At 53.8% G+C, this 18,446-nt stretch overlaps 1 protein-coding gene and 1 long non-coding RNA gene across 3 annotated transcripts in view; one reads left to right on the top strand and one right to left on the bottom strand.

Moving 5' to 3' along the window:
- The window catches only part of LOC129131944 (uncharacterized), a 31,161-nt gene that overhangs the window by 7,302 nt on the left and 5,413 nt on the right, over positions 1-18,446 (top strand). For both annotated transcript variants that reach the window (XR_013185800.1, XR_013185799.1), the window contains one exon: positions 11,565-11,674. This is a non-coding gene — a long non-coding RNA (uncharacterized LOC129131944). The remainder of the gene's footprint in view (positions 1-11,564; positions 11,675-18,446) is intronic.
- Positions 13,706-17,110, bottom strand: LOC129131798 (uncharacterized). Its single transcript, XM_077192414.1, has 2 exons — positions 13,941-17,110; positions 13,706-13,725 (listed from the first exon to the last, which is right to left on the bottom strand). Exons 1-2 carry the CDS (start codon positions 17,047-17,049, stop codon positions 13,706-13,708), a joined length of 3,129 nt encoding a protein of 1,042 aa, XP_077048529.1. The 5' UTR covers positions 17,050-17,110.

Here is an 18,446-nt window from a genome sequence, read left to right as displayed (position 1 = left end):
GTCAATTAGGACTATAAACAAAACTAAAAGGGTAGAAAGAACTGTCTTTAAAATGGACCCTGCCCAACTCGACAGTCCCCATCCTTGGAAGAGGTCCCCCAGCCAGTCTGATGTTTGTTGCTTAATTTCATGAACAAGGCCTTTCATCTTGTCAATGGCCACCCTCGCGTCCTCGGCTCGTGATGATAGATTCAGGCAGCAGAGGCCCTCGAACTCCTCGCAGCGATGGTTGTGTAGAAGCAGCATAAAGTCGATTGCTGCTCTGTTTTGGAGTGTCGCCTTCCTCGTTGTTTCTTCGTCTGCTAGAAGGTCCGATAAGGTGGCTGAGGTAAGATTGGCTTGTTTAGCAACCCAACACTCTAGGCGAGCCAATTCTCCTAGTGACTTAGCCACCGACACCCAAGGCAAAAACAAGGTGACGGCTACAATTTTCGGCTTAGACCAATGGATAATTTCTGAGTCACACTCCGGGTCGAGCTCTTTAAGGTCTCTCTTGGACCGGACCAAATCTGGAGTGGCTCTTTTCATTTTCCAATCATTAATTTTGGTCAGGTTGGGTGTAAACAGCGACAGCCGACCTAAAGTGCAAGGACCTCCGACCAGGCGAGAGGGGATGCCGGCCCACGCCCGGTCTCCGCAAATAAAAAAGCTTCCCCGGGGCAGGGATAGCGGCTGGCCGCCAAAGGTGGACGGGGTGTATAGTTGGGCGACCGAGTTACACCATTGACTGGCGGTGTACCCTTTCTTAAACTGCCGCATGAATTCAAATCTCTTGTCTCCGGGGATAGGGGAGTACACAAACTGAAAACAGAAGGAAGCATTGGCAGAGCCGAGCAACTCAAGCTGTGAAGGTTCGGAATCTAGGGGATTCAACCTTTTGATTCCGTCCCTCCAGGCGATCCTAGGATCAACAGGGGAGGAGATGGTTTTTGAGGTCAGGGCAGCGAGGGGCGGACCAAGGGGGAAAGGTAGCTGACTGGGGGGGAGGGGGATCCCCACGAGGCAGGTCGACATCGGGTCCTCTGCTGATGCCATATTGAGGCAGATGTGCTCCTGGCTGAGGGCGCTCGCGAGGGTGCGCCAGACGTTGGCCTTGGGCTGGGGGACGATCCATGGGTCCGCTGATGGAATAAGCGTCCCGACGAGGATGGCTGTCGTGATGGTGAAGATGCGGGTCAGGTCCATGGTGATAGGGGAGTAACTAAAAGCAAACAAAATAAATAAGTATCAGAAATTAATCTAAACAAGGTCCTGCCCAGGGCAGGGAGAGTGTCAGGGTAGGTCTGGCTCCGTCCCAGGGAGCTTCCGCCACCGCCGCCAACAAGCCTCCTCAACCTGTCTCACCTCTCCTGTTCCCTGAGCCTTCCCAGGGCAGAAGGGCCTGACCCATTTAGATGGTATCCATCTCGGCCCTGAGGGGGTGGACACGCAGGTGTATCCCCTCCCCCAGGTGACGAGATCAAAAGGCCCCTCCATTTTCCAGGTCTCCGGATCTTTAATCAGGACCGGAGGCCTGGCCCTGGGCTGCAGCCGCTTGTGTCTCCCGAAGTGTCGCACTATAGGCGGGTTCAGGTTCTCGAAAGAACAATTCAGGAAATTAATGGTGAACAATGCCTTGGCGAGATGGATGTGGGGGGACTCCACCTTCGCAGCCATACGTTGTTGTTCTAGGACTCTTTTTAGGCTCTGGTGGGTCCTCTCCACCACGGCTTGGCCTGTCGGGGAATAGGGGATGCCGGTCTTATGTTCTATTCCCCATTGTTGCAGGAAGCTATGCAGTTCCCTGGACTTATACGCTGGGCCATTATCAGTTTTGATGACCTTGGGGATGCCCAGGACAGCGAACGCTTGAATTAGATGTTTCTCGCAGTCCGCTGCCCTTTCCCCTGTGTGGGCAGAGGCATAGACTGCGCCGGAGAAAGTATCCACGGAAACATGTACAAACTGAAGACGGCCGAATGAAGAAACGTGGGTAACATCCATCTGCCACACCTCGCAGCTGGATAGTCCTCTGGGGTTAGCTCCTAAAGGTATTGTTGGGAGCTGGTGGGACTGGCACTGGGGACATGTAGCCACAATCGCCTTGGCCTGTTCGCGTGTAAGATGGAATTGCCGAACAAGGCCAGGGGCATTTTGACGGAACTGCTGGTGGCTGATCTTTGCTTGACCAAACAGATCAGGGAGTGGGGCTGCTTGAACTGGAGCGGCAAGGGCGTCAGCACGCCTGTTGCCCTCCGCAATGAACCCTGGCCAATCGGTATGCGACTTGACATGCATCACATAAAAGGGTTGCTCTCGGTGGGAGACTAACTTTACGAGCTTGGAGAGCAAGTTAAACAACAGAACGTTTGATACCTCCTGCAAAACTGCATTTTCGGGTCTGGATACTACACCTGCTACATATGCCGAATCAGTTACCAAATTAAATGGCTCAGAGAACTTCTCAAAAGCTCTGACGACTGCGTCTAACTCAGCAACTTGAGACGAACCTTCTACCTCGGTGACATCTGCCTCCCACCGCTGAGTCTGAGGATCCTTCCAAGTCATAACTGACTTGTGGGATGCTCCCGACGCGTCTGTAAAAACTGTCAAAGCATTTAGAGGAGTTCTGCTCTGAATTGATTTTGTTGTTAATGTAAATTGAACGTCCTGATTAAATAATTTATGGGCCGGCCGATCTACTGCAATTTGGCCAGTGTAGCTATCCAAAGCCAGTTGGAGCATTTCGTTAACTTCAAGAAGGTTATCAAACATTTTTCTTTTGAGATGGCCCGATTCGAATTTCAGAGGAATGTGAATGCATTCAAAATCACAACCTGCCAGCTCTCTGATCCGCGATCTTGCCTTTCTGATCAATTCTGCCACCAGCTCAGCTGGCTGTGTCATCCTTTTGGACCTATGATGGCTGAGGAAAACCCACTCTATGATTAAGAGGGGATCCCCCGAGCTTCGGTCCTTGCCTTTGATAGAATTGTCCCACTGAAAAATCACCCTGTGGAGGTGTGGCAGCTTACCCAAAACGATGAACTTAAATGGCAGGCCCGGGTGACATCTGTGGGCCTGCCTGGCCGAGATGGAATCTTGGATTTTCTCCAGCGCTGTCTGGGCCTCTGGGGTAAGGGACCTTGGAGAACTAAGCTCCTCTCCCCCTTTCAATAAATTGAAAAGGGGGGCTAGGTCTTCTGTTGGAATGCCTAGCCAAGGCCTTACCCAATTCAAAGATCCACACAGCTGGTGGACATCCGCCAGGTTCTTAATGTTAGTTTTAATAGCCAATTTTTGCGGCACAATGGTCCGCTTTGTTATCTCAACACGCAGGTACTTCCAGGGTGGCATCCGTTGAATTTTGTCCTGCTGTAGCTCGAACCCTGCAGCAACCAATACATCGATTGTCAGGTCAAGCGCGTGGGTAAGTAGGTTGTCGATCGGAGCACAAACTAAGATGTCATCCATGTAGTGGTGGATGATGACATCTCCCGCGGCTGCACGGACTGGGGACAGCAAGGAAGCGACATACCATTGGCAGATCACTGGGCTGTTCTTCATGCCTTGTGGAAGGACTCACCAATGGTAGCGCTTGCTTGGGGCTTCACGGTTGATGGCAGGAACCGTGAAGGCAAAACGCGGAGCGTTGTCCGGGTGTAGGGGAATTTGAAAAAAGCAATCTTTGATATCAATAACTGCCAAATTCCAATTTCGGGGGAGCATCGTCGGGGACGGTATCCCTGGTTGGAGAGGCCCCATATCTACAATGATGTTATTAATTTGGCGGAGGTCGTGAAGGAGCCGCCACTTGTCTCTGTTGGGTTTTTTGCTGACAAACACTGGGGAGTTCCATTCTGACATGGTCTCCACCAGGTTGCCCTTCAGTAGCTGCTCCTTGACGAGCTCATTGAGCACCGCCAATTTTTGCTTGTTGAGCGGCCACTGCACTACCTGTACTGGTTTATCTGATTTCCAATTCAGTTTCCAGGTAGGGCGCTCATCAGTGATCGCTGCCCGAAAAACCTGAGGAGCCACTGGGAGGTCAATTCGGGCTCCCCACTGGGCAAGGAGGTCTCTCCCCCACAGGGGTTCCGTGTAATCTAATACGAATGGGCGTACTGAAGCTAATTGCCCATCCGGCCCCATAATTTGTACGGTGCTCTTTGATTGTCAAGCCAATTGTAAGCCCCCGACACCTTGGACGTGACCCGACGCGTCCTGCAATTCCCAATGTGACGGCCATTCCCGGGAAGGAATGATCGTCACATCCGCCCCTGTGTCCAACAAGCCTCGAAGAGGCTTGCCCTCTCCTCCTTTTGAAAGCTGGCAGGTAAGGTGTGGTCTTTCCCGCCCCAGGACTTGGGCCCAGGCCACTGTTGGGCTCTGGTTGTTAGATGGGGGGGACCCCAGGACCCAAGTCATTTCAGGAACAGGGATTGCTTGCGCAATCACCTGTCCCTTGGGCAGAAAAGAGGGGGGTTGGACACAGTGCAGTCCGATGGCAAACTGTCCCAGGTCAGATGTCAGGAGACCCGGGATAATGTTCACCTCTAGAGGAGTGAATTTTGTGTCTCCGACAACGACATACTTACACCTGATCCGTCCCCAGTTTCCTGGGCACTCCAGGCAGACCGAGACGAGGTGGAAGTTGGAGTCTCTCAGGTGTAATGGCTCCGTGAGCTGCAGCTGGAAGGGACTGAAAACAGAAAAGGTGGTTAAAACAGGTTTAGGTCGGAGGTACGGTGAAAAAGTCAAGTCCGATGAGTGAATGTCTGTTTTGTTAGCGGCGTACGGCGGTCTTTTTGTTCTCCCCTCCCTGCAAGATGTGTCGTGTCCTGCCTTATTTATATCTTTGCGCAGGGGGGAGCTGCGCTCAGTACTTAGTTTTTTTGCGGGGTCTTCCCCCGAAGTCCCTGCCCCTTCTTAAATTCATAAAACTCTCGCCGCAACGGGCAGTCGGGCATCCAATGCCCGAGCTTCCCACAGAGGTGGCATGGGGAAGTTTTTGCGGCGGAGGGGTTGGGAGCAGGTGAACGGCGTGGTGTTTCGGAGAAGGCGTCGTCTGATGTTTCTTCGGCGGCGCTGACTCGGGGTGGCGGCTTGCTCTTCTTCTCATTTTCTCTCAGTGGTATCAGCAGGACCTTCCGGGCACAGACTTCTAGCATGTCGTGCAGCATGGGGGGTGGGTGCACTGGCAAGCTGAGGATGGCGTCCCGGCATGCGATGTTTGCGTTGGTGGATGCCACCTCCTTCAGAACATGTTCTCGGGCGACCTCACTCTCCACCTGCTGCTCAACTGCTTTTCGGAGCCGTTCTACGAAGTCTATAAAGGTCTCTTCGGTGCCCTGGAAGATCCTGGAATATGAGAGAAGAGGGGCCGCCCCTGGCAACGCCAGGAACGCCTTCTCCGCCGCTCGGGCTGACTCCCGAAGCGCCTCCTGGGGGATGGCACTCGCCTGCGAGTGCCCATCTGCCCAGTTCCCGGTCCCGAGGAGCTGGTCTATGGCAAGGACATTGCCTGTGAGATCCAGCCCCGTGTGGGGCTGTTCCCACAGCCTGGGGAGAGCTTCAGTCACCCCCCTCTTCCAGGCTGCCTCCCACATGGCCCGCTCAGTGGGATTGAGCAGGCATGTGAAGATTCGCCTGAGGTCAAAGGGGGTGACATCGGCTTCGGTCATTGTTGCCTGCAACATTCCCCAGAAATACTCACTGTCCCTGCCATAGTCTTTTTGGGCTTTACACAGCTCCTTTATTTGTGTATGATGTAGTGGGACCCACTGCCTATGGACCCCACCCTCCCCCTCTGGGTGGTAAACAACCGGGGCCGCGGATGGAACTGCAGCAGGCCCCGGTTCTCGGTTCCCTACCCCCCCCCCCCCCCCCCCACCCGGCACCCAAAGAATGGGAACCGGAAGGGGGAGCATGGGAACCGGAAGAGAGGGGGGTAGGGGCGTGGCAGGGAACTTGGGCGGGGCGGTCCGGTGTTTGGGGACCCACCCAGGAGGAGGAGTCAGGGGGCGGAACTTCTTGAAATGCAGGGGGTGGAGAAACGGGAGGGGGAGTGGGAGGAACCGTAGGAGGAGCAGTGGGAGGGACTACAGGAGGAAAAATGGGAGGGACTAACAAAGGGGAGGACTCGGGAAAGGAGGAGGGACCAGGAGGGAGGAGGGATGAAGGGGTGGAACATTGGGAGGGGCCAGAAGGCAGGAAGGGGTAGGAACTTGGGACAAAGGGATTTTGGGGAGAAGAAAGGGATTTTCCCACCTTGGCCACGAGGCTGCCTCCATCTTGAGCTCCATGGGAGCCATCTTGAGGAGATGGAGGCAGCTGGGGATAAACTGGGGGTTTTAGAACTGGGGATTTTAAAACTGGGGACTTGGGGACTGGGGCAAGGGGGGAAGGAGAGGAAGAGGAGCCCGTAAGAGTTTGGCCAGGACTCTTAGGGCGGGGGGACCTAGGATTCCGAAGGGGGCCAGGGGACTGATGGACACCCTGCGCTGGGCTGGTGCGGGTTGCTCCCTTCAGAATCCCGGTTTTCTGTCTGGAGGGACGGGAAGGAGGGTTGGGGTTGAGGGTTGGTTCTTCTAGGGGTAGAAGAACTGAGGCGCAAACTAAAACTAACTGACGGCTTTTCTGAGTTCCCACTCGCTTTTAGAATAGACCGAATTTGACAAATCCAAAAGGCAAATGGGGAAAGCGAGGTGTCCCCTGACCTAATCAAATTTGATAACCTGGCGTTAGCTCTCTGCCAAAAGGCAGGATCTTTGATTAGGTCAGGGGAGACTTCAGGGAACTCAGAAAACAACCAACAGATTAACTTTTTAACTTCCGGCTTATTAACTGAAACCCCCCCCCCCAACAAGGATGCCCACAACTTGGTAATAAAGCCCCTTCTGGGCTGCTGAAAGCTTTGCCCCCATGCTTATGATGTTAAAAGCAGCAGCCGCTGTAAAGCCCCCCCCGTTCCAGCAAACACAAAAAGAAAGAGAATAAGGGTGCCACCCACCGGTCCCTGTCCCAAGAAAAGGAGAGTGGTGACGAAACACCAAAGAAAGGAGGGGACAGGGAGAGAGAAAAAGGAGAACTTATGAGATCCGGGGGTAGCGAACGAAAAACTGGAACGTTGGGGGTCCTGCGGCGAGACAACTCCTCGGTGCCAGGAGCTGCCGTCTGGGGTCCCTGGGGAGCGCCACCCCTAAAACGGGGTCTGCTACCACCACCAGGGTAGTTCTGCGGCCAATGGGATTCTTTGAATCCCGTCCGTGGGGTCCTTCTGCTGGCGTCCTTCAATGCTCTACTGACCGTAGCGCAGGTCAGGAGCTGTCCAGAGGGGCCCCACGTTGGGCGCCAGAACTGGAGCGGTGTGGCCGGTGGAAAGATACGCCCAGGCTAGGAATGACCAGCCCGTCTCCAGCCAAGGGGGCACTTCCCCAACACGAAGTCGAGTAATGTGCCTAAGGCAATAATCTGCCTTACGGACGTAGGCCGCTATGGTACTCCGAGCCGCAGGATTGAAGAGGCGTCTCTCAGTTTCTTCAGGGTAAATGGGTTTATTGGATCAGGGGGGAACTGGGAGTGAGGGAGAAGAGAGCTGAGAGCCCCGAGGTGGGGAAAACCCCTGGGTTTTAAAGGGGATGGGAGGGGTGAAGGATGACAAATCAGAAGAGGGAAGGAAAAGATACATTGGGGATTGACATGACAACAGAACCAATCTCGTATAACTGAGGGAGGGGCCCCGGCCCCTGAGCCAATCACCCGACACCCTGACCAGAAGCTTCTGGAAAAGGAGGCAGGGGTGCCGAGTGACAGGCAGGCAGCCAGGGGTGGAGAACAAAAATGATACATTCGACAACCATAGTAACTGGGGAGGGGTTTAGGGATTGACAGATAACTGGGATTGGGGCAGGACCTTTAACATGAACAGGGAGGGAACAGAACAAACACAAAACAAACCACAACAGCCCCTCTAGCTCTGATCATGGTACTTATTGCTCACTTGTAAATATGACCTGGAGGTCCTTTCAAGAGGATCAGAAGTAACATCAGCCCTTCTATTCTGTCTGAGGACTTGCCCAGTGGTAACTGGAGAAGATTTATCCTTGATGAGTTTTCTGTGATGGTGTTCTTCCTCTTAACTCACCTGTGAGAAACAGCTGCTCACTTTGAAAATTTAAAAAGGTTTATTAAACCTTAACAAAAATACAACAAAGGACTACATAAGAAAAAAAGTTGCAGCGCTGGGAATTGCCCGCGTGCATACCACGTGGCTGGTTCCTCTTCAAGATGGATGCTCAGTCTTTTATACCCCTGGAGCTTGCATCAGTAAGCCCTGGCCCCTCCCAAAGTCTGTCAGTCAGCTCTTCTTTGCCATTTATTGGTGGAGACTGCTTTCTTGTAACTGGATTGGAGATCAGGTGTTGCCATGTTGCACCCCCTAAGCACCAAGCTTTTCCATTCCCAACTGCCCCAGGGAAGGGACACCTGTGCGCACCTTCTTTTTACCTGGCCTAGACAACCCAGGCTGTCTGATGGTCACAACACGGGGTGGGGGGGAGGGAACTATGGGGAGAATAGAGGACATCTAAACTACAATAACATAACTATACATCACTAAAGCTTTTCTTAATATTCACACAATAGTTATCTTTTAATTGCGAGAGCCAATCATCTCATTATCCATCTATAACATCACCCATGCTGCTGGGGCAGAGATGGATTTTCAATCCCACTTCCTCATGTCCTCTCCATGGTCACACAGTTAAAACCACAGGTTACTGCACAGTCTGTCTCCCCTCTCCTGAGCAGGATTCTGCTCCCAATAGCAGAGACTCCGGTCCGTACCGGCAGGGCCTGGACATTTCCTCTTTAGTTTGCTCGAGTCTTTCAAATCTGTCTTCAGTGTTGGACATTCTTTCCACAGACAATGCATAGGTCGGTAGGGAGAAGAAAAGATGATCTTCATATTGCCAAAGCTGGGTGGAAGCTGTTGTCTCATTAGTCAAAGGGACAGGACCACGATCAGACTAAGAATGATTTATTGCATAGATAACATCAGTCTCAAAGGCCATGAGATTTATAAGACAGCAAGCAGTCAGCCAAAATCTAAGATGGTCACAAGTTCTTTTTTGCAAGACAGTATATAACTTTCTAATCCGATGGACAGTCGCCACAGAGTATGTTTTGTTTTTCTAACCTATCCCCTTTACTTCTTTCTACTGCAATGTGAATACTTTTGTCCAATAAGGTCTTATTACATATACACACATATGTCTCTATTATAATATCTAAACTTTTAGCTTATTCTATACAATCACATTACTACATTATTGCACTATAAAACCCTTCATCATCTTATCTAATACAAGAATATGCTTTAAGTAAGTTTCTTACTTAAAGCATATTCTTGCTTATAACTATAGAAGCATAAGTTTATGATTTTTCTATTCAATGTCTGTGTACCTTGCTTTCACATCAATCTAGACTTCTTCTTAGGCTGTAAATCAAACCCTCTTGAGTCTGTGAAGATTTCTATCTTTCCAATTCCCACACTAGGTAGTCACCTGAAGCACTGTTTGCTTTCCTTCTTTCATCAACATCACTGCCAATGGTGGTATACAACGATGGTAGGCTTCATACAAACTTCTGCCACGTGGATTGTGTGCCCTGGACCTCATCGGGATCTTCCTCCTGTTGTGAGAACCCCACTTCGTCTTCATCCCTCACTGAGCAAACTGATTTGGTCTTGGATTTCTTGTGTATAGGGACAACTGCTCCCAGCATATGTTGTGCCTGTGGTTCAGCTGCAACTGGAGTGCCCACAGTGCTTGTTGCTCTGCCTTCCTCCTCTTCCTCGTGAGGGTGCTGTCTAGTGATGTACAGTGGCTGGTAAATAACCAGGGCCCAGCACATTGCATAACTTTGTGCCTCTCTGGAGTCACTACAGCATTTTTCTTTCATAAATTTTATCACTTTACCATGGTCCTGTAGTTACCAGGGGTGAACTTCCAAACCACTGGAGCAGAGAAATCCTCCAAACACTGGCCCTTGTCCTCCCATATTTCATACCACTCCTGACTATTCTCCCTCAGGGAAGATCTCTGAATGGTCTTTATGAAAATTTCTTTTCTAATTTTAAACATGGTATAGACCACACTGAGGAGGCCTGGCAGACACAACAACAGGAACAGGCTGGGAACTATTATTAATGGACTATTAATGGACTCCACTCTAGGCAAGGGCAGGAGAGAAGCACTGAATACATAGCCCAAATGACCCTCACTGCCTTTGATGTTACCATGTCATAAATTGATATCCCAGAGTACAGCAACAAAGCAATCCTGATCCCTCTCCTTGCTCTGAAAAAGAACATATGGCAATACGTACAGGGCATACAGGGTTAGGTACCACACCCACGTGAACAGACCAAGAAACATTGTGACCACTGGCTTTGCACATAATACAACAAAGGCTTAGATCACATTTGTTTTCAAACAGCTCTAGATAGGTCTGTTGTTATCTCAACCCTTTGTGCCTCACATTGGGCAGCAATTAAGGATGTCATGTTTTAAGAACAGTATTCCATACTTTAATGCTTATACTGAAACCACACTGGCTCTTGCTTCCCCGACCCCTCCAGCTGGAAGCAAAAAAGGCAAAGATCACAGTTTAACACAAGAACAATTTACTGGAAACAGCAATGAAATAAGAAAACAGTGACAGAAACAATATTAATGACAACAGCTCATTAATAGATCATAATAAGACAAAGAATCTACACAGAAAGTCTGTGACAATACCGACTGTTTCCCCTCAAAGAAGGAACCCCTTCCTCTCAGAAGTGAGGAAAAGAGTCCTTTTCCCTTACCCCTGGCAAATAAGATGGTATTGAATAACCTCCTAGAAATGCCCACAGCAACACCCCTCAGCTACTGCAAAAAAAAAAAAAAAAAAAAAAAACCAAAAACAAACAAACAAAAAACAAAACCAAAAAAAACCCTCTATTTTAGCAACTCTGTCCTGGCTGAAACTAGAATGGCCATGCCAGTGGGGAGATTTCAAAGGGGTATGGGAAGATGGATGCAAACAAGAGGAATGAGAAGCTCTGAAAGCAGAAATACCTCGTGGGGAGTGACATGAGAATGGGGCTATAAGCTTGTTTGGGGAAGGTTCAAGGGTAAACTCCACATCATAGCAGTGCTGGTTTGGCAACTCCTTTGTCTCTGCTGCATTGAAGAGGCTGAAACAGGGAGAAAAACTGCCCTAAAGGGGAGCAGGGAGGGTGATAAGCTTTGCCTCATCCCAGCCCAGCCTGGGAGTGACTCCTGGCACAGGGGCTGCTGCAAGAAGCTCCCCTTCCCTCCTCTTCCCCTCCACTCCTCTCTCTCCTGTCCTGGGGACACAGGGGGTGTGAAGATCCGAGGGTGCCACCTGCACAACTCCTGGCTGGCAGCAGATGTGACCCCAAGTTGTCACAGAGCCTGCAGAGCTGCAGGATGCCTCAGCCCGAGTGCCTGGGGCTGCTGATATTGGGGTGTCTAGGTGCATTGGGGGTGCTGATCTCTGTGTCTGTTCTCTCCCAGCCCACATCATCAGAGCAGATCCTAGAGATATTGGCCAAGGGCAGTAGAAACCAGCGCAGCATCACACCAAGGCCAACACCACCTCCTCCCACTCCCATGCCATCCTCCAGGTGAGTGCTGCTGGCTGTGGTATTGCTACAATCAGTGCTGGAAATGAAGCTAGGAAGCTGCTGAGATAACATCCCAGGGCTGTCCCACTCAGCACCGAGTTGGGAATTACATACCCCAGGACTCTGAGTGTCAAAGTGCTCCCCAGTTTCTTGATGCAAACTTGCCAAGTAGATTTAAACTCCAGCCATGTACTTTCCTGAATTTGCAGGGCTGTTACATTTGCCTGGGCAGATGGAGGCTCTGGCTATCACTTCAGCCTGTTCCTAGTGCCTCATCCATTGCTACTTGTAGGGGAGCAATGGATGAGGCATTCAATCAGGTGTCCGGATGCTTTTCCAGAGCCTTGGAAACCCAACCAGCTGTACCATCCTCCACCACTAAACATGGGAGTTGCTGATTCTTTTCCATAACTCTGTCCCTTCCTTCCAGATCCTTTCCCTGGCTTTGCTCCTAGTGTCATGTCCAAGTGTTTGACTCATCCTCACAGCATGCCAGGTTCCTCTCCTACTCCTGCTCCATCTTCCAGTGTGATCCACTGACCCATTCCATGGGAAACACTGAGCCCTGGTCCCGCTAGTGCTACTTGCTCCAACCAACCTCCCCAGGGTTGTGTGGAGCCATGGCTTCAGCCATCTCTGTCCTCGCAGATCCAGGTGAAGCAGTGGGACCAACCCCACTCTTGGCTTTGCTGGGAATCTGTGTGTGTGGCCAAGGTGAGCCTGACTGACCCAGCGGACTTGGAGTGAGCCTAGGTCACCAAGGACTGCAGAGAGGGGCTGTGGGAGGGACCAGCATCAATTGCTCACTGCTGGCCCTTGACAGCATCATGCGCCCACTGGCCAGATGTAAGGGAAGGCTGTTCCCAGCCTGGAACTGCTGAGCTCTGGCTGTTGGGGGTTGGGCCTGGGAGGCACCTACCCAAGCACCCCAGGGCTGATAAGCTGAGCAGAGCTTCGGTCTCTCAGGACAGAGCAGGCAGAGCCACATCCTGCTCTGGAACAGCAGCTGATGCTCTTGCAAAAGGGCTTCCCTGGGCAGCACAACCCAGTGATCGTGGCCATGAGCCCTTGGCGCCGGCGGCCTGGATACCTGCAGCATGCTCTGGTTTGCCAGCCAAGCCAGGTACATCCTGCTGCTGGTGAGGATCAGGTGGGAGCGACGCAGGGACCTGCCTGGGGCTCGGGAGCTGCTGAGTTGGGGATCAGGACAGTGTGTGGGAGGATGGATTGGTGGGTGCCTCCTGTAGGCTGCTGGAATTTCCCAGCCATGGGGGTGTCGCTAGGGGCAGAAGCAGCTGCAGCAGCGTGTGCCCAGGATGACCCAGATGTGCAAGACCTGAAGCTCCCACGTGCTGGGAAAAGGAACTGAATGATGAAGCATTTGCTGCATTTGAACATCGAGGTCCATCTTGCTTCCCTCTTTTCCTCCTCCTCCATCCCCTTTTCCTCATTACTGTCATCCCAACTGCACATTTCTCAGACGATAACTGTCGGAACTCAGTACATCCCTCTGGGTGTCCAGAGTTGCTGAGGACCCCGCCGGGGGGCTCAGAGACCCTGGCATGCAGCCCAGAACACCTGGGGATTTGATTATGATCCCTGGAGCAAGTTACCAGATTTGCATGAGGACCTGAAAGTCACAGAGGTTTGAATAGTATAATAATAATATTATCACAGGGTGAAAATGTAGATTTTAGGATTTATGGCATGGGGGTTATGGGGACAAGATGGACGAACTTGGGCGTGTCTAGCCTTTCTTTTTCTTCTTCTTGTTCTCCATTTTCTGCTGTGATGCTGGCACTTTGGGATTGGTTTAGAGTAGAAGTGCACTGTCTAACACAGGTGATAGGTATTGGGAATTAAGTGTAAATATCTTATATGTAGTTCATAGTATAAAAGGACAACACCGCCTTGGGGACGGTCAGAGTGCCTTTGGCTGCCTTGCTGAGCAGACCTTGGCTGGGCAGAAAGAAAATTTTATAGATAAGAATTAATAAACAACTTGAAGACTGAAAACTGAAGAGTTCAGACTCATTCTTCAGCCGCGCGGGCTGAAACAGAGACATCCCGCACATCTTGGGGTAGCAATTAACAACCATCTATCCGAGAGATAACCAGGGATTTTGGGATTTTTTTGATTGGGAATGTCCCTGGGGATCCCCATTACACCAGGGTAAGTCGCTCTAGAGCAGCTTCTCTCTCTCCCAGCAACCTTTCTCCTCCTCCTCCGCCTCCTCCTCCTCTTCCTCTTCCTCCTTCTTGTTACCTTCATCCCCACTGTGCAGAACATATTCCCAAGAGAAAAGCCAGTGATTTTGGGGCAGAAAACTGCTTTTCTGAGGGGGAACTTCCACAGTGGTCCCAGTCTTGTCAGGGCAGCCTCCCTCCCTGTCCCCCATCTTCCTCTCCTCGTTCTCCTTTTCCTCCTTGCTGCCATCAGCCCCACTCCACAGGACACCTTCCCCAGATAAAAAGCAGTGATTCTGGGGCAGAAGGTTTCTTTCCTGAGGGAAAACTTTCCCGGGGGTTCCAGATGTGCCAGGGCCTTCCTCCCTGCCCCCTCTCTCCCTCTCCTCCTCCTCTTCCCCCCCACTCAGGGCACACCTGAGCTTTGCCCAGAAGAGGGGCTGTGCAGGGGGCTCAGAGGGCCAGCGCAGGTGTGTGCGCCGCAGCAGCACACGGCGCATGCGATGGAAGGCCGAGAGCTCAGCCTCAGGGATGTCCTCAAGAAAGATGAGGACAAGGACATCACGCAGCTCATCGAAGAGGCGATAGCTGGCCATCTGGATCTCCAGTGAGCACCACTCACTGCGCAGGTACCCACGGCTCACCACACACACTGTGTGCCGGCTGTTGTACACAGCGTCCACAATGTTGTCCACTATGGCACGGCCGGGGCGAAAGTCACGGTGGTGCAGACAGAGCCGCAGGGCTCCACGCTCAAGCTCAGGCACCAACTCCTCCAGCACCCACTGCTCATCCCCGGAGTTGTAGGACACGAAGGTGTCATAGGTGTAGCGCCGCTGCTCCCGCCGCCAGTGCCCACGTGCCCAGGCACGCAGCAGGAACAGCTGGTAGCGCAATCGCCAGTACCCACGGTGGTGCAGCAGCGGCAGCACCAGCAGCAGCAGCACAGCCGGTGCTGTCCCTGCAAACAGGTACCGCCCCATGTCCAGGTAGCACACACACGTGTCAAAGCAGTGCAGGTATGCGGAGGCCCCACCCATCTCACCACATGTGTAGTTATACAGATAGACCACCTGCACAGGCCCATGTGCCAGCCAGGCAGGCAGCCAGGCATTGGCACAGCTGCAACTCAATGGGCACTTGCGCAGGTCCAGATAGCGCAGGGCAGGGAGGCGGGTGGCCAGAGTCACATCCAATGTACGCAGCCCATTCTTGGCCAGGCGTAGCTCCTTCAGTCGTGTCAGATTTCCGAAGACCTCAGGGCCAAGGCTGCGCAGTCCTGCGCTCTCCAGGTTCAGGCTGCGCAGTTGGCTCAGGTTCTTGAAGATGCCGGCAGGCAGGTGGCCCATCCCACCGCTGCTGTCAGCCAGCGTCAGGTACTGCAGCTGTGCCAGGTCATCGAAGGCATCAGCAGGGATGGCCGAGAGCGAGTTCTGTGACAGGTAGAGTGAGCGCAAGGCACTGAGGCCCTGGAAGAAGCGTTGTGGGACCACACGCATCCCATATGGCTGCTGCGCCTGCAGCTTCAGGTCATAGAGGTTATGCAGGTAGCGGAAAGGTGGCAGCTGCCGCAGGTGTCGGCTCAGGTAGCGCAGCGCATTGGCACGCAGGTCCAGCACGCCCAGTGTCACCTGCACCGGCTGGAATGTGGCCACCCTCACCTCCAGCAGCCGGTTGCGGTCCAGGTAAAGCCGGCAAAGCTGCGGGAGGCCCTGGAATGCCTTGGCTGCCAAGTGCCGCAAGTTGTTCCCACCCAGGTCAAGGGTCTGCAGGCGGTCAAGCCCCTTGAAAGCACCAGGGAAGAGCACGGCCACACGGTTGTTGCGCAGGTTGAGGTCTTTCAGCTGGTGCAGGTCAGCAAAGGAGCCGGGCAGGATGTCAGTGAGCAGGTTGTTGTCAAGGCGCAGGTGCCTCAGGTTGCGGAGTCCACGCAGCGCTGCGCGGTGCAGCCGTGCCAGCCCGTTCACATCCAGCCGCAGCTGCCGCAGTGCTGGTGCATTGTCAAAAGCACCCGCACCGGCCACTAGGATGCGGTTGAAGCGCAGGGACACATTATGCAGCTGCTTCAGAACCGGGGTCCCATTGCACGATGGCAGCCGCTGCAGCAAGTTGTGCTCAGCCACCAGCTCACGCAGTGTTGCATGCTGCTTTGGGTTCAGCAGCTGCCCTATGCAGCCCAAATGCCGCAGCCGGTTGCCAGACACATCTAGGGCACCCAGCACCGGACACTTGGCCAGAGCCCCGTTGGGCATTGATGTAAGGTTCATGCGCTGCAGCTGCAGCCTCTGCAGCCTCTGTCCTCTCAGCTGCTTGCACAGGTATTCCAGGCCGCTTGTGTTCACCTGTAGCCCTGACACATCCACCTGACGTGGGGAGATTCCAGCCACGCGCAGCAGCTGCACTACATCCAGTGGGTTCCCAGCCAGGTGCAGGTGTGTCAGGTTGTTCAGGCACAGGTGAGAGAGCAGTGCAGGGTCCGAGATGTTGTTGTAGGACAGGTCGAGCACACGCAGCCCTGGGGGTATCACCTCAGGGGTGGCCCCTGAAAGAGCTCCCAGGGAGTTGTTGCAGAGGTACAGGGTCCCCAGTGTGGGCGGCAGCCCCGGGCCCAGTGTTGACAGCATGTTGCCACAAAGGTCGAGCAGGTCTAGGTGTGTCAGATTCCCCACAGCCATGGCCACAGGCTCCAGTGCGCTGAGCCGGCCACCCCGCAGCCAGAGCATGCTGAGTGCAGCCAGTGGCTGGAAAGCCCTGGGGGCCACCTTCTGTAGCGGATTGTGGTCCAGCCGCAGTGTGCTCAGGTTGCCCAGCCCGGTGAACACACCTGTGGGCAGCTCTGAGATGTTGTTGTGGGCCAGGTTTAGGTGAGCCAGTGCTGACAGCCCCGAGAAAGCCCCTGGGGCCAAGAGTTCCAGCTGGTTGTGGGTCAGATCAAGGATGTAGAGCCGCGGCAGGTGGGCAAAGGCACTGGGGGGCACCTGGCGCAAGATGTTGACAGAGAGGTTGAGGGATGTGGCAGTGGAGGGGAGGTCATCCACCGCAGCCCCCACGGTGCTCAGGAAGCGCTGGATGCAGCGGAACAGCCCAGGGTCCCATGGTGCCTGGATGCAGTTGTGGAAGCCATAGGGAAAGACCCCTGCTGGCACCATCACCAGTGTCACCAATGTCACCAGCAGTGGAGTGCACATCCTGACTCACCCTGGGGAGATCCTAGATGCAGTAGGGGAGAGAGAGAGTAGGATGAGGCTTGGTACCATAGAGGCCCCCTTCGAGGCCCAGGGACTGCACTTGGGGGTCAGGGATCCCCACCACCCTAGGGACCTCCCTCGCAACCCAGGGACCTCACCACCATCCCAAAGACCCTACTCACGGCCCAGAGAACCCTCATCCACACCCCACCAGAACACCAGGATCCCCACTCTGCATGCAAGGACTCCTTGTCCACACCCCAGGGACACACACACACTCCAGGGATTCCCTTCGGGGCCCAGAGACCCCCTCCATCCACAGCCCAGGCAGACACACCCCAGGGACCCCCATCACGGCCCAGGGGCCTCCCCCAGGACCAAAGAACCTCCACACACCCCAAGGACCCCTTGCCCCCCACTCCCGAGGGATTTTGGGGACCCCCTGCTCCCCATCAAGTTCCCACCGTGCCACTGCCTCTGCTTTGGGTGATTTTGGGGTTAGAAACGGGAAGTTTAGGGTATCACTTTTTGTCACCACTGCCCCACCCACCTCCCTGTGACGTGGGTGGGGGAGGCCCCTGCCTGGACGGATTTAAGGGTCCCCGGGGGGCTGGCAGGTGCACCAGGCCACACAGCTGGGTCACCCACCTGGTGCAGATTCCCAGAGTCTGGGGGGGAACCCTGGGACATCCAAGCCTCTTCCCCTCCCTCCGCCCCCCATCCCCACCCCGTGCCATCCCCTGCTGCCACATGCTGCTCTTTGTTCCTCTTCCCCTTCCTCAGACTGAACCACCTGGTTTTGGTTCCTTCAGGGGAAATACTGGGCTGTACTGGGTTATGCTCTCTTATACTGGGCTGTACTGGACTATATTGGTCTATACTGAGCTGTGATGGGTTGTGCTGAGTTACACTGTAGTGTACGGGGTGCTGCTGGGCCGTACGACGCTGTACTGGCTTGTACTGCCCAGTACCACCAGGGACAGAAGCGCTGTCCAGGTGCTGCGCAGGGGGCGTGGCCTGACTTGGGGGCGTGGTCCGTGCAGCATCAGGGCGGGCCCTGTCGGGAGTGTGGGGGGCTGGAGAGTGGGGGTCCATCAGGATGAGGGGGAATATTTGGGTCTGGGGGATTATAAACAGGCTCGGGGGATTTGGGGACTGCAGGGACTGGGGTGCATGGGGGAACCATGGGGGTGTGGTGGGGGGGCTGCAGGGACTGTGCTGTGCAGCGGCCGCAGCTGGTGATGCGTAGCCCGCTGCAAATGTGGGGCGAGTACCCTCATCTTCCCCCCAGGGCGATGGGCTGGAGCTGGAGTACGAGATGGTGCCGAGCAAAGGGGATTCCTTCCGGATGCGGCACCTCTTGGCTGATGAGTTCAGTGCTGCCACAGCCGGGGGAA

Source organism: Agelaius phoeniceus, chromosome 33 (genome assembly GCF_051311805.1).
Source record: "Agelaius phoeniceus isolate bAgePho1 chromosome 33, bAgePho1.hap1, whole genome shotgun sequence".
Classification (NCBI taxonomy): Eukaryota; Metazoa; Chordata; class Aves; order Passeriformes; family Icteridae; genus Agelaius; species Agelaius phoeniceus.
The sequence above is the reverse complement of the archived record's forward strand: the minus strand, read 5'-3'. Positions and strand labels throughout refer to the sequence as shown.